At 39.8% G+C, this 24,242-nt stretch overlaps 1 protein-coding gene and 1 non-coding gene across 4 annotated transcripts in view; both read left to right on the top strand.

Annotated features, from left to right (window-relative positions):
• YLPM1 (YLP motif containing 1) overlaps positions 1 to 24,242 on the top strand; it is an 82,266-nt gene that overhangs the window by 12,189 nt on the left and 45,835 nt on the right. For all 3 annotated transcript variants that reach the window (XR_008382377.1, XM_053601603.1, XM_053601604.1), the window contains exons 2-4: positions 126 to 362; positions 9,522 to 9,701; positions 10,406 to 11,388. Coding sequence is in view for 2 of the 3 variants with exons in the window: in XM_053601603.1 (XP_053457578.1) it covers positions 126 to 362; positions 9,522 to 9,701; positions 10,406 to 11,388 (1,400 nt within the window). In the remaining variant the exon portion in view is untranslated. The remainder of the gene's footprint in view (positions 1 to 125; positions 363 to 9,521; positions 9,702 to 10,405; positions 11,389 to 24,242) is intronic.
• On the top strand, positions 8,335 to 8,457 carry LOC128595212 (small nucleolar RNA SNORA19). The gene has a single exon (XR_008382861.1). It is a non-coding gene; the product is annotated as a small nucleolar RNA SNORA19 (small nucleolar RNA).

The following is a 24,242-nucleotide window of genomic DNA, read 5'->3' as shown; positions in this document are numbered from 1 at the left end:
CCCAGCTTTACTTTTTCTTATATATAGATATATGAGCACAGATGCAAATGTAGTTCCCTGTCAACACCAAGTTGCAGAGATATATGATTGTTTACTAAAAATTTTTAAAATTGTTTCTGTTGTAGGAACAGCAGCAGTATTGGTATCGACAGCACTTGCTTAGTTTGCAGCAGAGGACAAAAGTGCATTTGCCAGGACACAAAAAGGGTCCTGTCATAGCAAAGGATGCACCAGAGACAATAAAGGAAGAAGTTACAGTACCTGCCACCAGTCAAATTTCAGAACCCCCTTCATCTGAAGAGCCCCCATTACCACCTCCAAATGAGGAGGTGCCACCTCCTCTCCCACCTGAGGAACCCCAGGTAACCATATAATTGATTATTTGGTGTTTATTAAATGTTGAGGTTTTTTTCTGATTCATTTATGTACACTTTTGTCATAAATGGATATATATATTTTATGGGTGAACATTAGGGAAGTTAGGATTATGGGAATAGAGTTAGATAGATATGATAATGAAATAATTGAAAGTTTTGTATCAGGGTCAGGTATGCAGATAATGGATAAGGACATGAGCCTCCACAAAGAAATGGATTGATGAAAACAGATGTACAAACTTACCATACTGGGGGCTTTAGGAGACAACTTGGCACCGACATTAAAAGACTTCAGAGGGCGGTGCCTATGGCTCAAAGGGGTAGGGCACCGGCTCCATATGCCGGAGGTGGTGGGTTCAAACCCAGCTCCGGCCAAAAACTGCAACAACAAAAAAAAGACTTCAGGGAAAAGGCCTTCAAGGGCCGGACTCAAGCCAGAAAGGACCCCAGGAAAAAGGTCCATAACAGCCTGGCTGGGGCCTGAAAGGGCTTAGGAAAAAGGCATGAAAATGCTTGGCCAAGCCTGACCCATATCTACAAAGACTCTGTACCAGGGTCTTTGAAGGTAATGAGTCATTCTAAGATTAACTAGAATGGCATGTGCAGCTGACTCATTGAGCATGAAAACTAGTTGTGGGTTGAGATAAGAGGAATCAGCTTTCCCCCCCCCCCCCCCCCCCCCCCCCCCCGCTCCCGATATGAATAGGGCATCAAGTAATCTTCCCCGAAGGAATACAGAGGATTAAGTGGGTCTTTCTAGCTTCGAAGTACATGTTCCTTTTTCTTTTGTTTCTGTAATCTTGATAGTGACTGATAAGTATTTTAAGAAGTAAAAGTAATGAAAATGGCTACTGTCCGGGAGGCCGGGGCAGGTGGATTGCCTGAGCTCACAAGTTCAAGATGAGTCAAAGCCAGAGTGAGACCTTATCTCCAAAAGTAGCTGGGCATTGGGGTGGGTGCCTATAGTCCTAGCTACATGGGAGGCTGAGGCAAGAGAATAGCTCGAACCCAAGAGTATGAGGTTGCAGTGAGCTGTGATGCTACGGCACTCTACTGATAGTGACAAAGTGAGATTGTGTCTCAAAAAGGAAAACAAAACAAAACAACAAGAAAATGACTAAGAGGTAATTGGATAAATAATAGAGAATCAGGGCTTGAGAAATCGCAAGAACGACGTGTACTATTGTTGCAAACACCAGTTTGCTGATTAAGGGATGATGAAAGTGATAAAAATTGAGTGTATTGGGAGTTTGGGGCTGGTGCCGTTTATCTCTCATTGGGTAGCGTTGGACCCTCTGAGCCCACTCTTTAAATCTATACTTTGTCTCTGCATCTTTATTTTCTTTTCATACCTTCAACACCACCGAGCATTGGGAGAGAACCTCAGAGTTGCTGGGGCTGGTCTCCAACATTTAGCGCCCAACGTAGGGCTTGAACCCACGACCCTGGGATTAAGAGTCCCATGCTATCAATTGTTCTAGCTGGGCCCAGCATGCTGGGGCCGCTACCAGCCTCACACTGTCCGTGAGCTGGGCCTCAATCAGAAGGACTTCTTGAACTCTCTCTTCAAAGTTCTTTTCAACTTTCCCTTACAGTACTTGTTAACTATCAGTCTTGTGCTGGTATTTAGCCATAGATGGAGTTTCCCACTGCTTTGGGCTGCATTCTCAAGCAACCCAATTCCAGGAAGATCTGGGCCTGGACATCAGGGTCCACTACCAGCCGCAAGATTCTGCCTTTGTGGGTTCATGTAGCAAATAATGTTGAGACAGCTCTAATAAAATGTATTACTGAGGAGCAGTTGTATTCAAGTTTGTGGGCTTGCAGCAAATAGTTCAGGATAGAAAGTCAAAAATTTATATTCCCCACATCAGATCCCATATAAATTTACTGGGATCTCTGACAAGTTCCAACCCTAGAGGTTTGTCTCCAAATGCCATTTGGCAAATAGACGTCACCCATGTTCCTTTTTTTGGTAAGCTGTCTTTTGTTCATGTATCCATAGATACCTTTTCTAACTGCTTGTGGGCAACATGTCAAACTGGAGAAAGTACTGCCCATGTGAAAATGCACCTTCTGGCATATTTTGCAGTCATGGAACTACCACAAAAAATTAATACTGGTAATGATCCTAAGCTATTGTAGTAAGCCTTTCCAAATGTTCTTGAAAGAGTGGAATGTTGGATGGCACCTGTGGCTCAGTGAGTATGGTGCTGGCCCCATATACGGAGGGTGGCAGGTTCAAACCTGGCCCAGGCCAAATTGCAACAAAAAATAGCCGGGCGTTGTGGCAGGCACCTGTACTCCCAGCTACTCGGGAGGCTGAGGCAGGAGAATCATCTAAGTCCAAGAGTTGGAGGTTGCTGTGAGCTGTGACATCACAGCACTCTACTGAGGGTGACAAAATGAGACTCCGTCTCTTAAAAAGAAAAAAAAGTGGAATATTATTCATGTGACAGGTATACCTCACAACTCACAGCCCACGCCATTGTGGAGAGAGCAAATAGAATGTTGAAAGAGCAATTACAGAAAAAACAGAAAGGGGGAGGCGGAGATAGGCCATGCCTCACATGCAACTACATTTAGCACTTTTTACCTTAAATTTTTTGAATATCTCAGGAGAGCAGTCATACACAACGGCAGAACATTTTATGGATCAAAAGCTCAGTACACATGAAGGAGAGACTGTGTGGTGGAAGAATTCTAAAACAAAGACTTGGGAATTAGGCAAAGTAATTACTTGGAGCAGGGGTTTTGCTTGTGTTTCACCTTGGGTTCCAGCAAGATATCTTAAATTTTACCATGAGTCATTTGAAAAAGAAGTCAGGGGTAGCGCCTGTGGCTCAGTCCATAGGGCGCCGGCCCCATATACCTAGAGTGGCGGGTTCGAGCCCAGCCCCGGCCAGACTGCATGCAACCAAAAAATAGCCGGGCTTTGTGGCGGGCGCCTGTAGTCCCAGCTACTCGGGAGGCTGAGGCAAGAGAATCGCTTAAGCCCAGGAGTTGGAGGTTGCCGTGAGCTGTGTGAGGCCATGGCACTCTACCGAGGGCCATAGGATGAGACTCTGTCTCCAAAAAAAAAAAAGTCAAAGGAGAAGAGAAAGGGACAGGCCAAGGCAAGAATTTCTGGGAGAAAAATGCTCACAAAATTGAAACAAATGACAGTTGACCCAAGCTAACAGGATACAGAGAATACTGGCCAGAAGATGCTGCAGATGTGGGACCAAGTCCAGGAGCTGACCAAAAAGACCAAGAAGATTAGAAAGGAAGATGATAAGGACCATGGTTAATGTTGTGACTGCAGTGATGGTAATTACCGCTGTAATAAGTCTTCCCCACCGCCAAGGCAGAGCAAACTTTACTTGTTGGGTGTATGTGCCCTTTCCACTGTTAATTAGACCTACTTCTTAGATGGAATCAGTTGTTGAAATTTATGCAAATGATAGTGCATGGATGCTGGGGCCTGCTGACGATCAGCTTCCAACTCAAAGGAGGAAGGCATGTCAGTGAATGTTTCAGTGGGATATAGCTGTCCACCTATATGCCTCAGTCCTTCACAGGGTTGTTTGAAATTAGATATTAAAAATTGGTTGTCTCGGGCAGCACCTGTGGCTCAGAAGGAGTAGGGCGCTGGCCCCATATGCCAGAGGTTGCAGGTTCAAACCCAGCCCCAGCCAAAAACTGCAAAAAAAAAAAAAAGTTTGGTTGTCTCATCAGCTAGAGTATAATAAAACTCAACAGGCTTTTCTTGTGTTTAGTGGATTATTGTTTGCTATAAAATCTTAATATGTGAGCACTAGAACTAGGAAGATAGCAGTGATCTTAAAAATGTCTGGCAGTATGGGTGGTGCCTGTGGCTCAGTGAGTAGGGCACCTGCCCCATATACCTCGGGTGGCGGGTTCCAACCTGGCCCCAGCCAAATTGCAACAAAAAATAGCCAGGCGTTGTGGTGGGTGCCTGTAGTCCCAGCTAATTGGGAGGTTGAGGCAAAAGAATCGCCTAAGCCCAAGAGCTGGTGGTTGCTGTGAGCTGTGATGCTACGGCACTCTACTAAGAATAACAAAGTGAGACTCTATCTCTTAAAAAAAAAAACAAAACAAAAAACTGGCAGTAAAACAAAAGGATTGCACAGCTGTCCTAAAAAGGACAGAGATGGACCAAACCCATTTGATATTTTGAACTGGGGAGACTGTAGAGCTACCAGAGCAGTGGTGCTACAACAGGATAGATTTGGAACTCTTAATTAATTGGGACCCACAGGCCATGCTTGTAGTGATTGTGCTTACCAGCCTGATGATTGCCAGGAGGATCCTATCATGATTACATATAGGGAAAGTAAAGAAGATCCTCTGTTAATTTGTAGACATTTACAATCTAACTACCCCCTTAAATGGGAGGAAAAGGGGATAGTTTCCCTCCGGCCTAAAATGATACAGCATATTGTTGGTATGCTGACATTTGGAAATTGGTTTTTGCTATGATAGGACTTAGGATTTGGAATACAACGGTTACTGTGGGAGAATTTGACTATTATGGATATCACATGTACTTGAGGTCTACAAAGAATATTCCACCGAGAGCTTGTGTAAAACCTCCGTACGTGTCGGTAGTGCTAAAATTAATTATTTTGCCTGACTGTCGGTTGTAAAAACTGCAAATTGTTTACCTGCTTTTACTTTACCTTTGATGAAAGTGACAGTGTGCTGTTAGTAAGAGGAAAGGAAGGTGTGTGGATTCGGTCATCTTATATAGACCATGAGAATCTTACCTGTCATTGCACATGGTAATGGAGATTCTGAGAGGAATTTTACGCAGGTCTAAAAGATTAGTGTTCAGCCTTGATTGCTGTGATTATGGGACTTACTGCAGTTACTATAGCTGCCACTACTGTGGGGGTAGCAGTTTATAACTATTCAAACTGCACACTTTGTGGAGAAATGGCAAAAGAATTCACCTAGATTGTGGAATTCTCAAGTGAAAACTGATCAAAAATTGGCAAATCAAATAAATGATTTTAGGCAAACTATGATCTGGATAGGTGGTATGGTCATGAATTTGGAGTATAGAATGCAACTAAAATGTGATGGGAATACTTCTAATTTTTGTCTAACTCCTTATTCTTATGATACTAAACACCAATGGGAGGAGGTAAAAAGACATTTTCAAGGAAGAGAAGATAATTTTTTTTTTTTATTGTTGGGGATTCATTGAGGGTACAATAAGCCAGGTTACACTGATTGCAATTGTTAGGTAAAGTCCCTCTTGCAAGGAAGAGAAGATAATTTAACATTGGATGTCTCAAAAGTTGGAAGACCAAATGTTTGAAGCATCTCAGGAACATCTTAATTTGGTGCCTGCATCTGAAATCCTTGAGGGTGTGTCTCACAGAATGTCAGATCTTACCCCTGTGAAATGGTTTCACACTGTTAAGGTTTTCTCATTTCTGTATGGTGTTACTTGCCATTTGTTTGTTCTGTTAGCTTTTAGTCTGCAGGTGCGTCCAGAGACTCCAGTAAGATACTTATCAATAAAGTGAGGCGATGATGGCCATGGCAGTTCTTAGCAATAGAAGAGGGAGTTATGTGGGTGAACATTAGGGAAGTTAGGATTATGGGAATAGAGTTAGATTGATATAATAATGAAATGATGGTGGGCGGCGCCTGTGGCTCAGTGAGAAGGGCGCCGGCCCCATATGCCGAGGGTGGCGGGTTCAAACCCAGCCCCGGCCAAACCGCAACAAAAAAATAGCCGGTCGTTGTGGCGGGCGCCTGTAGTCCCAGCTGCTCGGGAGGCTGAGGCAGGAGAATCGCGTAAGCCCAAGAGTTAGAGGTTGCTGTGAGCCGTGTGACGCCATGGCACTCTACCCAAGGGCGGTAGAGTGAGACTCTGTCTCTACAAAAAAAAAAAAAAGAAATGATGGTATGAAAGTTTTGTAATCAGGGTCAGGTATACAGATAATGGATAAGGACATGAGCCTCCACAAAGAAATGAATTGGTGAAAACAGATATTCAAACCTACCATACTGGGGGCTTCATGAGACAGCTTGGCATGAACATTAAAAGACTTTAGGGAAAAGGCCTGCAAGGCCCTGGCTGAAGCCAGAAAGGACCCCAGGAAAAAGGTCCATAAGGGCCTGGCTGGGGCCTAAGAGGGCTTAGGAAAAAGGCATGAAAGTGCCTGGCCAAGCCTGACCCATATCTACAAAGACTCTGTACCAGGGTCTTTGAAGGTAGTGAGTTATTCTAAGATTAACTAGACCAGCAAGTGCAGCTGACTTTTTGAGCAAGAAAAACTAGTGTGGGTTGAGATAAGAGGAATCAGCTTTTTTCCCCCTGGCTCCCGGTATGAATAGGGCATCAACTAATCTTCCCTGAATACAGAGGATTAACTGAGTCTTTCTAGCTTCGAAGTGCATATTCCCTTTTCTTTTGTTTCTATAATCCTGATAGTGATTGATAAGTATTTTAAGAAGTAAAAGTAATGAAAACGGGTAAAGGGTGATTGGGTGGATAATGGAGAATTAGGGCATGAGAAATTGCAAGGATGATGTATACTGTTGTTATCGTAAATACTGGTTTGCTGATTAAGGGATAGTGAAAGTAATAAAAACTGAGTGTATCAAGAGTTTGAGGCCGGCACTGTTTCTCTCATTGGGTAGCATTGGACCCCCAGGTCCACTCTTTAAATCTATACTTTGTCTCTGTGTCTTTCTTTTCTTTTCCTTCTTTTTTTTTGAGATAGAGTCTCACTGTCACCCTCAGTAGAGTGCTGTGGCATCACAGCTCACAGCAACCTCAAATTCTTGGGCTTAAGTGGTTCTCTTTCCTCTGCCTCCCAGTAGCTGGGACTACAGGTGCCCACCACAACGCCTGGCTATTTTTTTGTTATTGTTGTTGTTGTTTGGCAGGCCCTGGCCGGGTTTGAACCCACCAGCCCCAGTGCATGTGGCTGGTACCCTAACCACTGAGCTACGGGCTCCGAGCCTCTTTATTTTCTTTTATTCCTTCTTCACCGCCAAGCACTGGGAGACAACCTCAGAGTTGCTAGTTCTGTTCCCTAATATATTTTTGTGTTTTTTAAGTACTTGTAAAATGGTATTTGTGAACTAATCAGGTATCTGCTGTATCAGGTTTAGCAAAGAAATTTTTTTTTCCTGGTTTAAGTGAGAGTGAAGAAGTAGATACTCTTTTGATCTGTGTGTCCCTAAACACTAAAGGGAGATGCCAGGGTGTGTTCATAATGACAGCACAGAGCATTAATCAAGAGCTTTAGCTTTTAGAGGCAAGCTGTCCATGCTGTAGTTCGTGCATTGCCACTTGCTGGTAGTGACTTTTGGCAAGTTAGTTAACCATTCTGTGCTTTAATTTCCTCTTCAAAATGGGCATATTCAGGCTCTGTGTCCAAAGCACAGTGGTTATGGCGCCAGCCACATACACCGAAGGTGGCAGGTTCAAACCCTACCTGGGCCAGCTAAAACAACAGCTAAACAGCTGCAGCCAAAAATAGCTGGGCATTGTGGCGGGCACCTGTAGTCCCAGCTACTTGGGAGGCTGAGGCAAGAGAATCACTTATGCCCAAGAGTTAGAGGTTGCTGTGAGCTGTGACACTAGGGCACTGTACAGGGGGCGACATAATGAGACTCTGTCTCCAAAAAAAGAAAGAAAGAAACGGGCATATTCAGTAATAGCTAACGTATAGAGTTGTTGAAGTATGAAATGTGATAATCCTTGTCACTCAGCTTAGTGCCTAACACATGGAAAGTTCCCACATTGATCCGAAGGTCATTGTTCTACTAAGAGCCTTATGTGAATATCACACCACAATGATTACATTGTAGTCCACTGGTGAAAAGTGACCAAAAAAAGGGAAAGGATTTCTCAGAGTGAAAAAGACTATAATTTTAAGTTCACCTTCTGCTGGGGAAGTGATTGTTCTCTTTACGAATAGTGAGATTAGTATACATTTCATTGCCCTGCGTTCTTTATATGTGCACAGTGTTATTTCTTATGTGCTATTTAAATAGTTAAAGGTTAATTAGCAGCATAAATAGTAATGCTGCCAGTCTTCTTCAGACAAAACACTTTATAAAAAGTGGTTAGGTAGAATCCCTCTTGTGATTATGTCCCACTCTCAAAAGGTGTGCCAAATACCCCCACACTGTGCCCATTCAGTGAGAGTATCCCACTCACCCACCCCCAGGTGTTTTCTTTAAAGATAGAAAAGGTAGCTTTTCCTCTACGCTGTCTACAGAGGTGGCAGCCATCTCCTATGCAGCATCATGGCCACCCTCAGACCCCTTGTGAAGCCAAGGATTGTCAAAAAGAGGACCAAGAAGTTTATCTGGCACCAGTCAGACCGATACATCAAAATTAAGTGTAACTGGTGGAAATCCTGTACTGACAACAGGGTTTGGAGAAGATTCAAGGGCCAGATCTTGATGCCCAACATTGGCAACAAGAAAACAAAGCATATGCTGTCCAGTGGTTTCTGGAAGTTCCTTATCCACAATGTCAAGGAGCTGGAAGTGCTGCTGATGTGCAACAAATCTTACTGCGCAGAGATTGCTCGCGTTTCCTCTAAGAACTGCAAAGCCATTGTGGAAAGAGCAGCATAGCTGGCCATCAGAGTCACCAGTCCCAATGCCAGGCTCTGCAGCGAAGAAAATGAATAGATAGCTCATTTGCACATTTTATTTGTGTTTAAATAAAACCATACCCCCCCCCCAAAAAAAAATAAAGATAAAATAGCTTTACTCAATCTAAAACAACTAGATGGGCTCAGTACCTGTAGCTCAGCAGCTAGGGCACCAGCCACATACAACAGAGCTGGCGGGTTCGAACCCAGGCTGAGCCTGCCGAACAACAATGACAGCTACAGGAAAAAAATAGCTGGTTTTTGTGGCGGTCACCTGTAGTCCCAGCTACTTGGGAGGCTGAGGCAAGAGAATCACTTAAGCCCAAGAGTTTGAGGTTGCTGTGAGCTGTGATGCCATGGCACTCTACTGAGGGCGACTTAGTGAGACTCTGTCTCAACAAGAAATAAATAAATAAAACAATATAACTCAGGACTTTGTAATTTATAAAATATTAATTTGGTTGCTGCCTTGTGGCTTACATAAAAATTTATCTTCTTTTATATTTAGTCTGAGGACCCAGAAGAGGATGCCAGGTTAAAACAGTTGCAGGCTGCAGCAGCACATTGGCAGCAGCACCAGCAACATCGAGTTGGCTTCCAGTATCAGGGAATAATGCAGAAGCACACTCAGTTACAGCAGATTCTGCAACAGTACCAGCAGATTATACAGCATCCTCCACATATACAGGTAAGTGCTTCCATAGTTGACAAATAGAAAGTTGCCCCAAGACATTTAAAATATTTGTTATTTCTAAAAGATTTGAGTGTGAATAATTAGATGTTTCCTAGGAGTTGCCCAAGTAGTTAGTCTGTCGCATTACTTGGGGTATAATGGAGTCTCCTGATCATGTCACTCAGGCAAGGTGTTAGAGTATTATTGCTAAAGGATTGAGAGGCAGGGATTTGTCCATGTAGCTGCAGGTTAACCTGTGTTTTGCCTACAAACCGCTATAGTAACAGATAAGCAAAAAGGCCAAAAACAACCATCACAAAAAACCTAAACAAATGTATCACAAAAGATAAAGTGACTTAGGTACTTGTCTCCTTTTAGGCATAATCTTGTGTCTATATTAATAATAGATCATTTTTTCAAGTTCTCAAAATTCTATATAGTAATAGTAAAAACTGGAACAATACTTACTGCTGAGATGGGTATTTGCTTTAGTGTTTGGTTGTTTTTTTTCCAACTTTGTAATAAGTTACAGAAGTAAGCCAATGGAAGAAAGGAGTATTATCACTCAAGGAATTGGACAAGCTTATCCTTAACTTTCCAGAGTCTTTAGTGTTCTCATTTCCTAAGGCTTCAAATAGCCTTGATTCATTAATATTTTAACCTGTGATTAATTCTCTTATTTAAATGTTTTGAAATCACTTTTGTGCCTTTATTTGTAGACCATGTCTGTAGACATGCAGCTGCGGCATTATGAGATGCAGCAGCAGCAATTTCAACATCTTTACCAAGAATGGGAGCGAGAGTTTCAGCTGTGGGAGGAACAACTCCATTCCTATCCTCATAAAGATCAGCTTCAGGAGTATGAGAAGCAGTGGAAAACATGGCAGGGACATATGAAAGCCACTCAGACTTATCTCCAGGAGAAAGTCAGTTCATTTCAGAACATGAAGAACCAGTATATGGGGAACATGTCAATGCCACCTCCTTTTGTTCCATATTCTCAGATGCCTCCACCTCTACCAACAATGCCCCCTCCAGTGTTGCCTCCTTCATTGCCACCACCAGTGATGCCCCCTGCCCTCCCTGCTACAGTGCCACCACCTGGCATGCCCCCACCTGTGATGCCACCTTCTCTACCAACCTCTGTGCCCCCACCAGGGATGCCTCCATCTCTTTCTTCAACAGGGCCACCACCAGTTCTTCCCCCTTCTGCAGGGCCACCTCCAGTTCTTCCCCCACCATCTCTCTCTTCAACAGCACCTCCACCTGTTATGTCTCTTCCACCATTGTCTTCAGCCACACCTCCTCCAGGAATACCTCCCCCTGGGGTTCCACAAGGGCTACCGCCTCAGTTAACAGCAGCCCCAGTTCCACCAGCCTCCAGTTCTCAGAGCTCACAAGTTCCTGAGAAACCTAGACCAGCACTGCTTCCCACTCCTGTGTCTTTTGGTTCTGCCCTACCCTCAACTTACCACCCTCCATTGCAATCAGCTGTTGGTCCATCAGAACAAGTGAATTCTAAAGCTCCTCTGAGCAAGTCTACTCTGCCATATGGTTCATTCTCATCTGAGCAAGGACTTGGGGAGTCTTCAGCTGCTCCATCTCAACCAATCACTGCAGTCAAGGACATGCCAGTGAGGTCAGGTGGCCTGCTTCCAGATCCTCCTAGAAGCAGTTACTTGGAAGGTCCAAGGGGCCCAAGGTAAGTCTGTTTTTCTTTTCTTTCTTTTTTTTTTTTGTTTTGGTTTGGCTATTTTGTTGACTTATGTTGCATTGGCCTGCTGGTATAAATAGCTTTATTTATACAATTTTATATTCTCTTTCTACTTTTATATACACTCTTGGTTTACAATTAATGATGTTAATATTGTTTGCTTATTAAATATAATGTAATCTAGAAAAGGTGCCAAGCCTCTGTTTCTTTGTTGTCACTGCTTTTATCCTATATGTAGAGATTACAGTCCATAATGAATGTAGTATTGTAGATTAATGCTTTCATTTCTTACTGACTTTTCAGTTTCACAAATAATGTTTTTGAGACTTCTTATTTATCTTTTTGCTTTCATTTATTTAACAGATAATTGAATTGGCAACTACTGTTTGTTAGATTATGTGCTAGTTAGAGATAAAGATGAAGAATCCAATATTCTACTGAAATAAGGCAATGAAATTTAGTGTGAGAGTCGATAGGACTTTTATCCATTTGTGCAGCAAATGTTTTTCCTGCTTGTGTGCTTGCAGCAGTGAATGTAACAGAACTGACAGGATTTCAGCTTACATCCTTTGTATTTTAAGTGTTAAATTCATTTTTCAAAGTTTGTAAAAATACATTTTTCTCCCTATGTTGATCTAAATGAGAATTAAAAAATATTTTTAATTGGATTTTTTTTTCCCCAACTACAAATTGTACTTTTTTAGTACAGTTAATTAATAGTAATTTATACTTCCTCTACAAAATTTAGACATCACGGAACAGTGTGGTGAAAGTCACCTAATTCCATCATTTGGAATAGTGATGATTATTAGATGTCATAGACTAATAGTCATTTTAAAGATATCTTTTATAATAAAGGGATCATACAGAGTGTATTGTCTTGTAACTTGTTTTTTCCAGTAATCTGTATATTGTTTAGGTTTCCATCTCAGTATCAATGGATGTACATCATCATGTTAAATTTAAACCTTATTTTAACATTTGAAAACTAAATGTATCTTTTATTTGTTCCCTAAGTTTATAATTTTGAAAACAATGCGGCACAAAACTCCATCTCAGATCAAAGCAAAGAGAAGTTTAGGTGCGGTTAACATGAATTCCTCCTCTGTACCAAGAAGGCTTGCTAGAGACTTTGCATGTATTGCTCTTTTTTTTTTTTTTTTTTAAGAGACAGAGTCTCACTTTATCACCCTCAGTAGAGTGCTATAGCATCACAGCTCACAACAACCTCCAACTCCTGGGCATAGGCGATTCTCTTGCCTCAACCTCCCGAGTAGTTGGGAGGCGCTTGCCACAATGCCAGCTATTTTTTGTTGCAGTTTGGCTGGGGTCAGGTTTGAACCCGCCACCCTCGGTATGTGGGTGTGGCACCCTGCTGCCCTACCCACTGAGCCACAAGCGCCGCCCAGCATGCATTACTCTTGTTATCTCCTGGGAGTCTTTTCTTTCTTTCTTTTTTTTTTTTTTTTGTTGTTGAGACAGGGTCCCACCCTATGCCCCTGAGCAGAGTGCAGCGCTCTCCACAACCTCAGACTCAGGCTGTGGGCACCCCGCTGCCTCAGCCTCCGGAAGCCGCTGGGATTACAGGCACTCGCTGTGGCGCCCAGCTGGGTTTTTCCATTTTTTTTCATCAGTCGGGGTCTCACTGTCGCTCAGGCGAGTCACGAACTCCTGAGCTCAAGCGATTCTCCCTCCTCAGCCTCCCACAGTGCTGGGATTACAGGCGTGAGCCACCGCGCCCGGCTCCTGGGAGTCTTTTCAACATTGCATGAACTGGGCTGGGTATTCTGAGTTTACCCTTTGTAAACTGGAACAGAGAGGATTAGGAGGTAACTTGCTCAATCAGAATCACGTAGCTGAGAGAGTAGAACCCATGTCCACACCCAGGTGGAGCTGAGTCTAGGGGGTTCCCAAAGCAAAAGCGCCAATTAATCCATACTGTCAGTGATTAAGAATACATTTGTAGACTTTATTTGTTTGGTTTGTGTATCATCTTCTTGATTTGAATTTGTATTTATTTCTTGGAATGAACATTGCCTTTTAGATCTGGTGACTAATTTGTTGTAGTAGAACGTTCTTAACTCCTCCTGAAACACATTTCCCTGCTCCTTTGATTTTTGTCACATTGTTTTATTTCTTTGCCTACCAAATCTTGGCTTTGTAAATATAGGACCTATTTTAAGTTTTTTCTTACTTCACAAGTGCAGTTAATAATCACAGTGCTGAGAGGATCTTAGCAATTATCTAGTGTAATATCCCTCTACAGCAATTCACATTTGTATTGCATTTTAGTTTATCATAGTGAGTCTTGCACTTATTTATTCTTCTTAGTAATCTCTTGAGGTAAATAGATAAGGAATGCTGAGATTTGAAGACTATAAGTATTTTGCCACAGATGAAATAGCTAATAAATAATTGACCTGGGATTAGAATCCAAGGCCTTCTGTTTCACTTTTACATCCTCTGTACTTCCTGTGACAGTCAGCAAGTACAAATAGCCAGCATTGTGGCGAGCGCTTGTAGTCCCAGCTACTCGGGAGGTTGAGTCAAGTAGATGAACTCTGCTTGAACACTGGCACTGTTAGAAGGCATACTACCATATAAGATGATGTTCGTTTCCTAGAAAGTTTAGTTTTTACATTGAACCTAAGTTTGTTTTAGTACTTCTACCTGGTGATTCTAGATCTGCCTCTGTGGAGCAACACAGAATGAATTCTCCCATCCCTACTTTACAGTAGTGTCAGTATACTTATTTTATTATGTCTCTCCCCACCCTGACTTAACCACTCTGCTCTGCCAATCACATAAACTTAAATTCTTTCTTTTCACATTGACATTGGTTCTAACCTTCTCCTGCTACACTGCTCACTGTCCTTTGGTTTATTAGTCTCCTTCAGAATGAACACTTCAGATGAAGAGGACATTAGGCCTATTACCAATTTCATTATAAATAATGTGCTTGCTAATACTGTGTAGCTTAACAAATGGCTTTTTTTTTTGTCTGCACACTCACAGTGTTGACTCATGTTAAGCTTAGCATCAATTTAGCTTCCTAGTCCCCCTTCTTTTTCACGTTAGCTATTATTAAACCAAGTCTCTCTTATCTTGAACTTGTGCAGTTTTTTGTTGTGTTTTTTTTTTCTTTTTCTAAGACTTTACATTTATCTTTACATTTTGTCTAGTTGGGTTTGTGCCATCGTTTTAGTCAGCTGAAGTCTTGGTGAAGGTTGATTATATTGTTTTAGGTTTATGATACTTCTCTCCACCTTTTTTCCCTGTAGCTTTGATGAGGATAGTTTTTTTGGTTCTTGAGTTTGAACGTGCTCACATCATTCACCTGGTTTTGAAAATCTTTCCTCAAGCTAGCTTATGTCATTGCCATTTTTTTTTCACCCTTTTACTTCTGTTCACTCAGCCCTTACAGGGTATATAGTTTGTGACTGTTACCCAGACATAGTTCTTTTTCTTCTTTCTAATTAGGTAAAAAATCACATCAGTGGGAAGCTGGTTAGTGAGTAAGAGAGACAGAAGTGAGAATAACCTACACTATTAAGGAAACTACTTGTGAACTTCTTTTATTAGTTGAATTCAGATTTTGCTATGTACCTGTAACTGATAATGATAAACCTCCTTTAAAAAAAAAAAAGCTGGGTAGAGAGTCAAGAATTGAGAGCACTGCTAAACTAATTTATCAGTAGCATGCTATTAAAATAAAGTATTGTAAATTGCCTTGAGTTTTTACAAAATGTAGATTGAGGTTGCTTTCTAAAAGCAAGATTTCTAAACAGCTACATGACAAAACTGTATTACACGTAAATAACATACCACATTTTTGGACTGTTTTGACATACGTGTATTGTGTATGACTGGATTCACTATGTCTTCTAGAAGACTGCTATGGTTCCCATAAACTGTCATCAGTGAATGTTTCCTAGAACATTTTAACTGTTATTTAATAATAAAACTTATTTTTCTGTTTATTAAAGGGTTAGAGAAGTACACGATCTTAAGTGTACAACTTAGTGAATTTTCACAAAATAAACACACCCATGTTATTACTTAGGTCAAGAAATAGAAATTACTAGTGCCCAAGAAGTTCCCCTTATTATCCTGTCTTAGTCATTTTCTCCCACCTGAAGGATAACCATGATACTGAGACATAGATTAGTTTTGTCTATTTTTGAACTTTATATTAATTATATTAATGGAATCATACTGTATGTACTCTTCTGAGTCTGGCATCTTTTACTTCACATTGTATTACCTGAGATTTTTCCATGTTGTGTGTAGCAGTAGTTCGTTTATTCACATTCCTGTACGATATTCCATTGTATGAATATACCACAATCTGTTTATCCATTTTAATATTGATGTTCATTGAAGGTTTTTGGTCATTATGAAAAATGCTGCTACATGTCCTCTGGTGTTTTGTATATATATCTCTCTTTGGTTGCATGTGTGTTTGTGTGTATTTAATCTTTTGTTTGGATATGTAATGAGTATTAGAATTGTTCGATTATAGGTATGAACATGTTCTACACTGATAAGATATTATTGAACAGTTTTCCAAAGTGATTGTTTTAGTTTACACTCTCTCCAGCAGTGTTTCGGTGTTCCAGTTTTTTTGCATCCTCATCAACACCTGGTATTGTTAAACTTTTAAATGTTAGCAACATTTAGGAGTATAATGATAATGGTTTTGAATGTACATTTCCCTGATAATTGAGATCACACTCCTTTTTATTTGATTATTGTTCAATTGGATTTCCTCCTTTATGAAATGGGGATTCAAGGTCCCCCCCATTTTTCTAGTGGGTTTTATTTCTTGTTGATTTATAGAAGCTCTTTATATATTCTAGATACAAGTTCTTTATCCATTATTTGTGTTGTAAATTTCTCAATTTGCAGTACTTTTTGCTTTCTTAACCCCCATATACCAGAAAAGTAGAAATAAAAACAAAGGGATAATGAAAAACAACTTGTTAGAAATTTTAGTTAAAATTTTAGAAGACTGAAACTCAAGTAAATTTTGGCACACAGACATCATATGAAGTAATTCTGTCACATGTCCTTTTAGTAAATCAAGATGGTCCAGGTTCTTGCCACAAAATATGTAATAGTCTATTGTAAGTGATTGACAGTACCACATTTCCTTTCTGTATTTCTGAGACATACAATGTTTGCTCATCAAATCTTGAGTTTGAGGATACTCATCTAGGATATTGTCACCTGAGGACTCATGAGCAGAGATTTCACTTATATGATCAATTTGACATCATTTTTAGAGCCTACTATACTATTGTCTCTGTACTTATCTTTTGATTCATTCAATTTCTCTGTCATTTTCTTCTCTTTATCATTGTAGTCAGGAAATGAAAAGTGTTGAATTCTCAATTGTGCTCAATGAAGCTTAAAAGTCCACTGCAGTATTTTGGTCAATGCAAGGATGGTGACAACTTATTTTATCTTTGGTTCATCGTCTTTGGCAATTCCATCATTCTTTCATTGTCTTATTTTAATCTTTTTTAGCATAGTTGAGGATAATCGATATGTAATGATGAATAATTAGTTCTAGGATAAAGAAATTATAAAATGTGTTAAGATAGAGGAAAATTACTAAGATCCTATAATTTATCTTAGATTTATGAAAGAATCTAATGGATCCATAAATTAGTTGCAAAGTAATATAAGTTCGTTTCTTTTCTTTTCTTTCTTTTTTTTTTTTGAGATAGAGCCTCAAGCTGTTGCCCTGAGTAGAGTGCTGTGGCATCACAGCTCACAGCAACCTCCAATTCCTGGGCATAAGTGATTCTCTTGCCTCTGTCTCCCAAGTAGCTGGGACTACAGGCAACTGCCACAACGCCCAGCTATTTTTTGGTTGTAGTTGTCATTGTTATTTGGCAGGCCTGGGCTGGATTCAAACCCTCCAACTCTAGTATATGTAGCTGGCGCCTTAGCTGCTTGAGCTATAGGCACCAAGCCAGTTTCATTTTATTTTTTAAAATATTAAATGTGCTCTTTGTTCTTGAGTAGGCCTGTAAGAAGAGAAATGTCACAATACATCCATCTTTACAAATAGGTAGAATTGTTGGAAAAAAACGAAAAAACTATAATTGGATCCAGTGAACCCTTGTGAACCCTAAGACTTAGTGGTGTCTTTTGATTAATAGAAACTCTCTTTTTTTTTTTTTTTTTTTTTGAGACAGTGTCTCACTATATCTCCCTCAGTAGAGTGCTGTGGTGTCAGAGCTCAGAGCAACGTCAAACTCTTAGGCTTAAGTGATTCTCTTGCCTCAGCCTCCCAAGTAGCTGGGACTACAGGCGCCCAGCACAATGCCCAGCTATTTTTTGGTTGCAGTTGTCATTGTTGTTTAGCTGGTCCGGACAGTGTTTCATCCCGCCAGCTTCGGTGTGTGTGGCTGGTGCTATAACTCCAAAGTAGGGCGGCGCCTATGGCTCAAAGGGGTAGGGCACCGGCCCCATATGCCAGAGGTGGCAGGTTCAAACCCAGCCCCGGCCAAAAACAGCAAAAAAAAAAAAGAAACTCCAAAGTTATTAATATATTGTTCTTTTTTTTCTTCCCCCTTTTATTGCTTTAACCATTTATTAAAATGTCACGATACATCCATCTTTACAAATAGGTAGAATTGTTGGAAAAAACGAAAAAACTATAATTGGATCCAGTGAACCCTTATGAACCCTAAGATTTAGTGGTGTCTTTTGATTAATAGAAATTCTTTTTTTTTTTTTTTTTGAGACAGAGTCTTACCATGTCACCCTCAGTAGAGTGCTGTGGTGTCACAACTCCAAGCAACCTCCAACTCTTGAACTTAAGCGATTCTCTTGCCTTAGCCTCCCAAGTACCTGGCACTATAGGCACCTGCCACATGCCCAGCTATTTTTGTTGTTTTTGTTGTTGTTGTTGCAGTTGTCATTGTTGATTAGCTGGCCCTCGCCAGGCTTGAAGCTGTCAGCCTCAGTGCATGTGGCTGGCACCGTAACCACTGTGCTATACAGGTGCCGAGCTCACAATTTTTTTTTTTTTTTTTTTTTTGTTAATGTATAGTGTGAGGTAGGTATGGTCAAGGTTCTTTATTTTCCCACAGGGTTATCCTTTGACCCCAACACCATTTATTGGAAAAGTCATCCCTTTTTCAGTAGGCTACTTTGCAGTGACTCCATCATAAATCTTGTGTCTAAATGTGTTTGTTTCTGAACTCTCTATTGTCTGCCCTTGCATCAGAGTCATACTGTTTTAATTACTATGGTTTTATAGTAAATCTTGATAATATATTTGTGTAAGCCTCTGGTTCTTCGCTTATAGATCAGGGGTTGGCAATCTTTTTCTCTGAAGGCTTTGTGGTCAATATTTTTTTCTTTCTTCTTTTTTTTTTTTTATAACCTTTAAAAATGGTTTTAAAAATCACTTTTAACTATTTCACCCATAGTCCATAGTTCTAGAAATCAAGGATGTCCAACTTTTTTCCTCTCTGCTACATATTAGAAGAATACGCGTTGTCTTAGGCCATACATTGAATACACAAATACTAATGAAAGCAAAAAGAAAAGGTCTATGCATACATTTTTTGATATCTTAACACCACAGATTAACAAAATATATAATCTTCATGTGGCCCATGGGTTGCAGGTTGGATACTCCTGTTCTAGATTATCTTTGTTATTCTCATACAAATCAGCTTACCAGTTTTAAAAAACCTGCTGGAATTTTGAGGAACATTGCATGTAATCTATCGATCATTTTGAGAAAAAATTAAAATCTTTATAATATCAAGGTTTTTGATCAGTCACAACCTTAATTGGTTTTAAGATTAGAATTGTAGGCTCTTAAATAGCTGTCTTATTAATAAGGGACTGTGAGCACTTTTTTTCTTTATGTTTCATTTGTCATGATTGTTTCTGTTTATAGTGATTACTTTGGGAATCTTTATTTTAGGACATTGGTTGTACAGATTAGAAAACAGAAAACAAAAAAGAAAAAACCAACAAAAAAAACCCCAGTTATTTCACATGAAAACTAAAAGGAAGGGAATTTTATCCTAAATTTTGTTATTTTGTAATTCCTATACTATGTTGATTTTAGTATGTTTGTGCAAGTAGTGTGATACAGACAACCCTTGTTTAAGATTTATTTGTATTTTTGCATACTTCTTAAGTTTTTATACCTATTTTGGAGTTCTGTGTCAAATTTTGAAATGTTTATACCTAGTTCTAAGGATTTTACTTTTTAGGGGTTTATGAAACACTTAACTGTACAAATAAACATTTTCTAAATATTTAAATACCAAATATTTCTTCTTCTGTTTACCTAATCAATGTGCAGTACATGCATTTTTATGTGATTTTTATTTAGTGAATGTATATCATGTTTTTACTGTATTTTAAATACTATCAAAATAGTCATAGTATTTCATTGTATTGATGTAAAGGTAGCTTATTTTAATATAAATTTTAACATATCTCTTAATATATTTATTCCAAAAACCTAAAAGCTCTCAACTTTTATAAATGAGAAAGGTTTTAATGGTCTGTCATTTTGCAAATCTTTAAACTTTGAAAATTTGAAAGTGCAGTCGTGTTAAGTATTTGCCATTATTTATGTGTATTGTTGAAAGTATATTTCAAATGACATCAACATTTTCTGTTCCCCAAATGAAAATAAAATAATGGCCTTTGGCTGTTGATTAGCAACTTGATCTGAAAGCAGAGCACCCTGCCCTTGCATTGCCCTTATCAGCTCTTCTGCCCCTCTCACTTACTGCACATCTTTTAGTGCCTGTTGCTCTCCTTGTCCTTTCCTCCTGCCTGCACATGCTGTTTTCTAGAATTCCCTTCCTGCCAATTTTGCTTTACTCTTTTCTATTTTTCCTGCCCTGGGGCAGTAGTACTTCACTAATTTTATATTGGGATCCTTCAGTGCATTAGACATTGGTTAGCAAGACAAACATGCCTTGTATTTATCAAATTCTGTTCTAATTGTTGATTTTCTTGTCTCACACTTCCCATGAACTGTGAAATTCTCGAGGCTAGGTATGACTTATTTCTAGCCTTAGCTCAGTACCTAACAATCAGCAGATGTTCATAAATGTTGCTTATACCAAAATGTCAATCATGGGTAAAATTCTCAAGGCATTCATAATTTTCTTAGGAAGTCACCTTTGGAATTTGATTGTAGATGTTGATAGGGTTTCTCACTAACTCTTGTACATTGTGGAAGATAGTCTTATTACTTTATACAAAATATTTGCTTCATTGAATGCATAGCAAATGATTTTATACAACTTGAATGAATCAAGATATTATTATTCCAGGCACTTTGAATTAATAAATATAACTTCAAGAAAAGGAACCAAACCATCATAAGCCCTAAAACAGCATACTTTTTTCTCTCTGTAAATATGTGATCTCTATCTTTAGCATTGTGATATACTTTTTGACAAGTCTGGTCAGCAACTTTTCCCTTTGCCCTTGATAGTGGTGCCAAGTCTTCACTACTTTGCATTTACCATCTACCCTCGTGCTGCTTTCTCAGCCTCAACAAACTTCTTTTTTTTTTTGCAGTTTTTGGCCGGGGCTGGGTTTGAACCCACCACCTCTGGCATACGGGCCAGTGTCCTACTCCATTGAGATACAGGCTCCGCCCTTCAACAAACATTTTTGTGTATTTGCTTTATATCTTTAATTTAGCCTTCTGCCTCACAGAGGAAATCAAGGCTATCAGGCCCAATAAAACTCCTCATTTCTAGCCTTTGCCTTTACTTAATCATGTTCATCTTTCTTGTAGTCTTAGAAGAAGGTGCCCTTCTGATGAAGACCAATCCTCTGTGAGCTTTAAAGAGATACATTCTACATTTTTATCAGAGTGGTCTAAAATATTATAGCAAAATGTCCATCCCCTACCCCATGCCACCCTAGATGTTTCCCAGTGGTATCCTCTTTTAATTCTTTAGTTTATTTTGGTAGCTAACTTCATAGTGCTAAATAATGTGCTCCTCCTTTCATGACTTACATACACTTACATATTTTATTTATTTATTTATTATTTTTTCAGATAGAGTCTTTGTCATCCTTGGTAGAGTGCCATGGCGTCGCTCACAGTAACTTCAAACTCTTGTGCTCAAGTGATTTTCTTGCCTCAGCTTCCAAGTAGCTGGGACTACAGGTGCCTGCCACAACACCCTGCTGTTTTTCTTTTTTTTAGAGATGGGGTCTCTCGGTCAGGCTGGTCTCGAACTCCTGAGCTCAAGCAGTCCACCTGCTTTGGCCTCTCAGAGTGCTAGGATTACAGGCACGAGTCACCGTGCCTGGCCCACTTAGACATTTTAGATATTACTTATATACCCTCACACATTTTAGATTTTTTTCTTCCTGTCCTGTTCTGCCATGTGGCTGTTACTATAGCATTTTCCTTGTCTGTCCTCTTTGATTGGAGTGAATCTCATAGCTTGGATTGACTTTTGAATTTCATAGCTTCCTGTTATGGTCTAGCCTTTAGTGCTTCCTTTTTCTGGAGTGCATACTTAGTAACTTACTAAGGAAATGGGGGCAGAAGGTAAATTTTCTGAGTCCCCACGTGCTTGAAAATATATTTATTCTAACCTTCCACTAAATTTATAATTTGGATATAGAATTTGATGTTGAATATAATTATTCCTTAAAGTCTTAGGCATCAATTTATTTTCTTCTATCACCTTTTGGGGCTGTTGTGCTGTTCTGATTCTTTTCCTGTTTTGCTATCCTCTGCTTGCCATTGTTGGAAACTTTTTATCTCTAGTATTCTGAAATTTCAGTGTTTTTTGTTTGTTTATTTAGTTTTATTAATTATACTGAGTACTCAGGGTAGTGGGTCCTTTCTATTTGGAGACTGGAGTCTCTTAACTCTTGAGAATTTTTTTTTTTTTTTTTGTAGAGACAGAGTCTCACTGTACTGCCCTCGGTAGAGTGCCGTGGCCTCACATGGCTCACAGCAACCTCTAACTCTTGGGCTTACGCGATTCTCTTGCCTCAGCCTCCCGAGCAGCTGGGACTACTCTTGAGAAATTTCTTTGTGTTATTTCTTCATTAATTTTTTTCTCTTGTTTTCTTTTTTTCTCTTTCTGGAATTCCTTATTAAAAGGATTTTGGACCTGTTTTATTATCTTTGTCTCTATCTTTTCTTTCATTTTTTGGTGTACTTTTAGATATTTTAACTTCTTATTTATTTATTTTGAGACAGAGTCTCACTATGTCACCCTTGCTAAAGTGCTGTTGTGTGCCTGCCACACTGGCTATTTTTTTGTTGTAGTTGTCGTCGTTGTTGAGCAGGCCTAGGCTGGTTTTGAACCTGCCAGCTCTGGATGTATGTGGCCAGCGCTCTAGCCACTGAGCTATAGGCGCCAAGCCTTAACTTCTAATTCTTTCATTGCATTTTTTTTATTTTGAGCATTAGAAAATTTTTTCTGATCTTTTTTATAAATAGCAGATTGTTCTTGATTTATATGTACAATCTCTTTTAAAAGTCTCAGGAGATACCAAGTTGCAGGGTTTTTTTTGTTGTTTGTTTGTTTTTTGTGAGATAGAGTCTCACTGTGACGCCCTCAGTGGAGGGCTTTGCCATCACAGCTCACAGCAACCTCAAAACTTTTGGGCTTAAGTGATTCTCTTGCCTCAGCCTCCTAAGTAGCTACAGGTGCCGGTCACAACACCCAGCTATTTTTTTTTTGTTGTTGTTGCCATTGTTGTTTTAGCTTGGCCTGGGCCGGGTTCAAACCCGCCAGCCTTGGTGTATGTGGCCGGCGCCCTACCCACTGAGCTGCGAGAGCTGCCCCAAGTTGAGGTCTTTTTTAAAGTTCTCTCCCTGTTTTTTTGTATTATCCATTTCCTTCAGATTGATGTTCTCTATTCATGTATCTTTGATCTCTTTCTTTCGCTTTGGTGGCTGTCTAGGTATCCTTGACTCTCCATTTATATTTAAAAGTGGTAGACAAGCGGCAGTGCCTGTGGCTCAAAGGAGTAGGGCGCCGGGCCCCATATGCTAGAGGTGGCGGGTTCAAACCCAGCCCCAGCCAAAAACTGGAAGAAAAAAAAAAAAGTGGTAGACACAGATGAACTGATTGGGAGCTTTGTGTGTGAAGAGCTTTTTACCTGTCAGGTTTTACTCTTTAGGTGATAGGGTAAAGAACTGTCTGCTACTGCTAGGTGACTCTCAAATACAAGAACTTAGAGATACTCAGCCTAAGGAGGAGCTGGTTGATGGTTCTGAGTATAGATTTTAATTTGCATATTTTTAGCCCCAAGTTTTCCTCCTTTCTTTGCCCAACATCCCTGGTATCTCCAATCCTGACCCTTTTTGAGATTCTCTGGGCAAGGCAGTCCTATTCTGATTTTATCTGCTTCTACTATCAGCCCCAGCACACTAAGCTCCAACTTTTCCCTGCGCTGTAAATTACCACTCATATTTAGTCTTTATCTTTCAGAACTTAAAACAAGATCCTCATCTGCTGATGACACCTCTCTCTGTTTATTGTGAGTTTATTTATTTTTAAATTTCTTGCACAATGGTCTGTAAAGTGTCAATTTGGCTAGGCTAAACTATATTTCCTAGGATTCCTTTTCTTGTATGTTTCTGATTAGAGTGGGCCACAGGGAGATTTTTGCAGATAACATGAGATTATCTCTGAAAAACCAAAATCACACTAATCCTTTCCCCCAAAGAGGATATAAAGTCCCTTTTTTGTCTTTGGGGTAATATTGGCTCATTCTTCCCCTAGCTGATTCATGCTCCCTTTTTGATATTTTGTAACTTAAATATTGAGATAAAAATGTTAACTATTATTAATACTTTT

Source organism: Nycticebus coucang, chromosome 9 (assembly GCF_027406575.1).
Source record: "Nycticebus coucang isolate mNycCou1 chromosome 9, mNycCou1.pri, whole genome shotgun sequence".
In the NCBI taxonomy this organism is placed as follows: domain Eukaryota; kingdom Metazoa; phylum Chordata; class Mammalia; order Primates; family Lorisidae; genus Nycticebus; species Nycticebus coucang.
The sequence above is the reverse complement of the archived record's forward strand: the minus strand, read 5'-3'. Positions and strand labels throughout refer to the sequence as shown.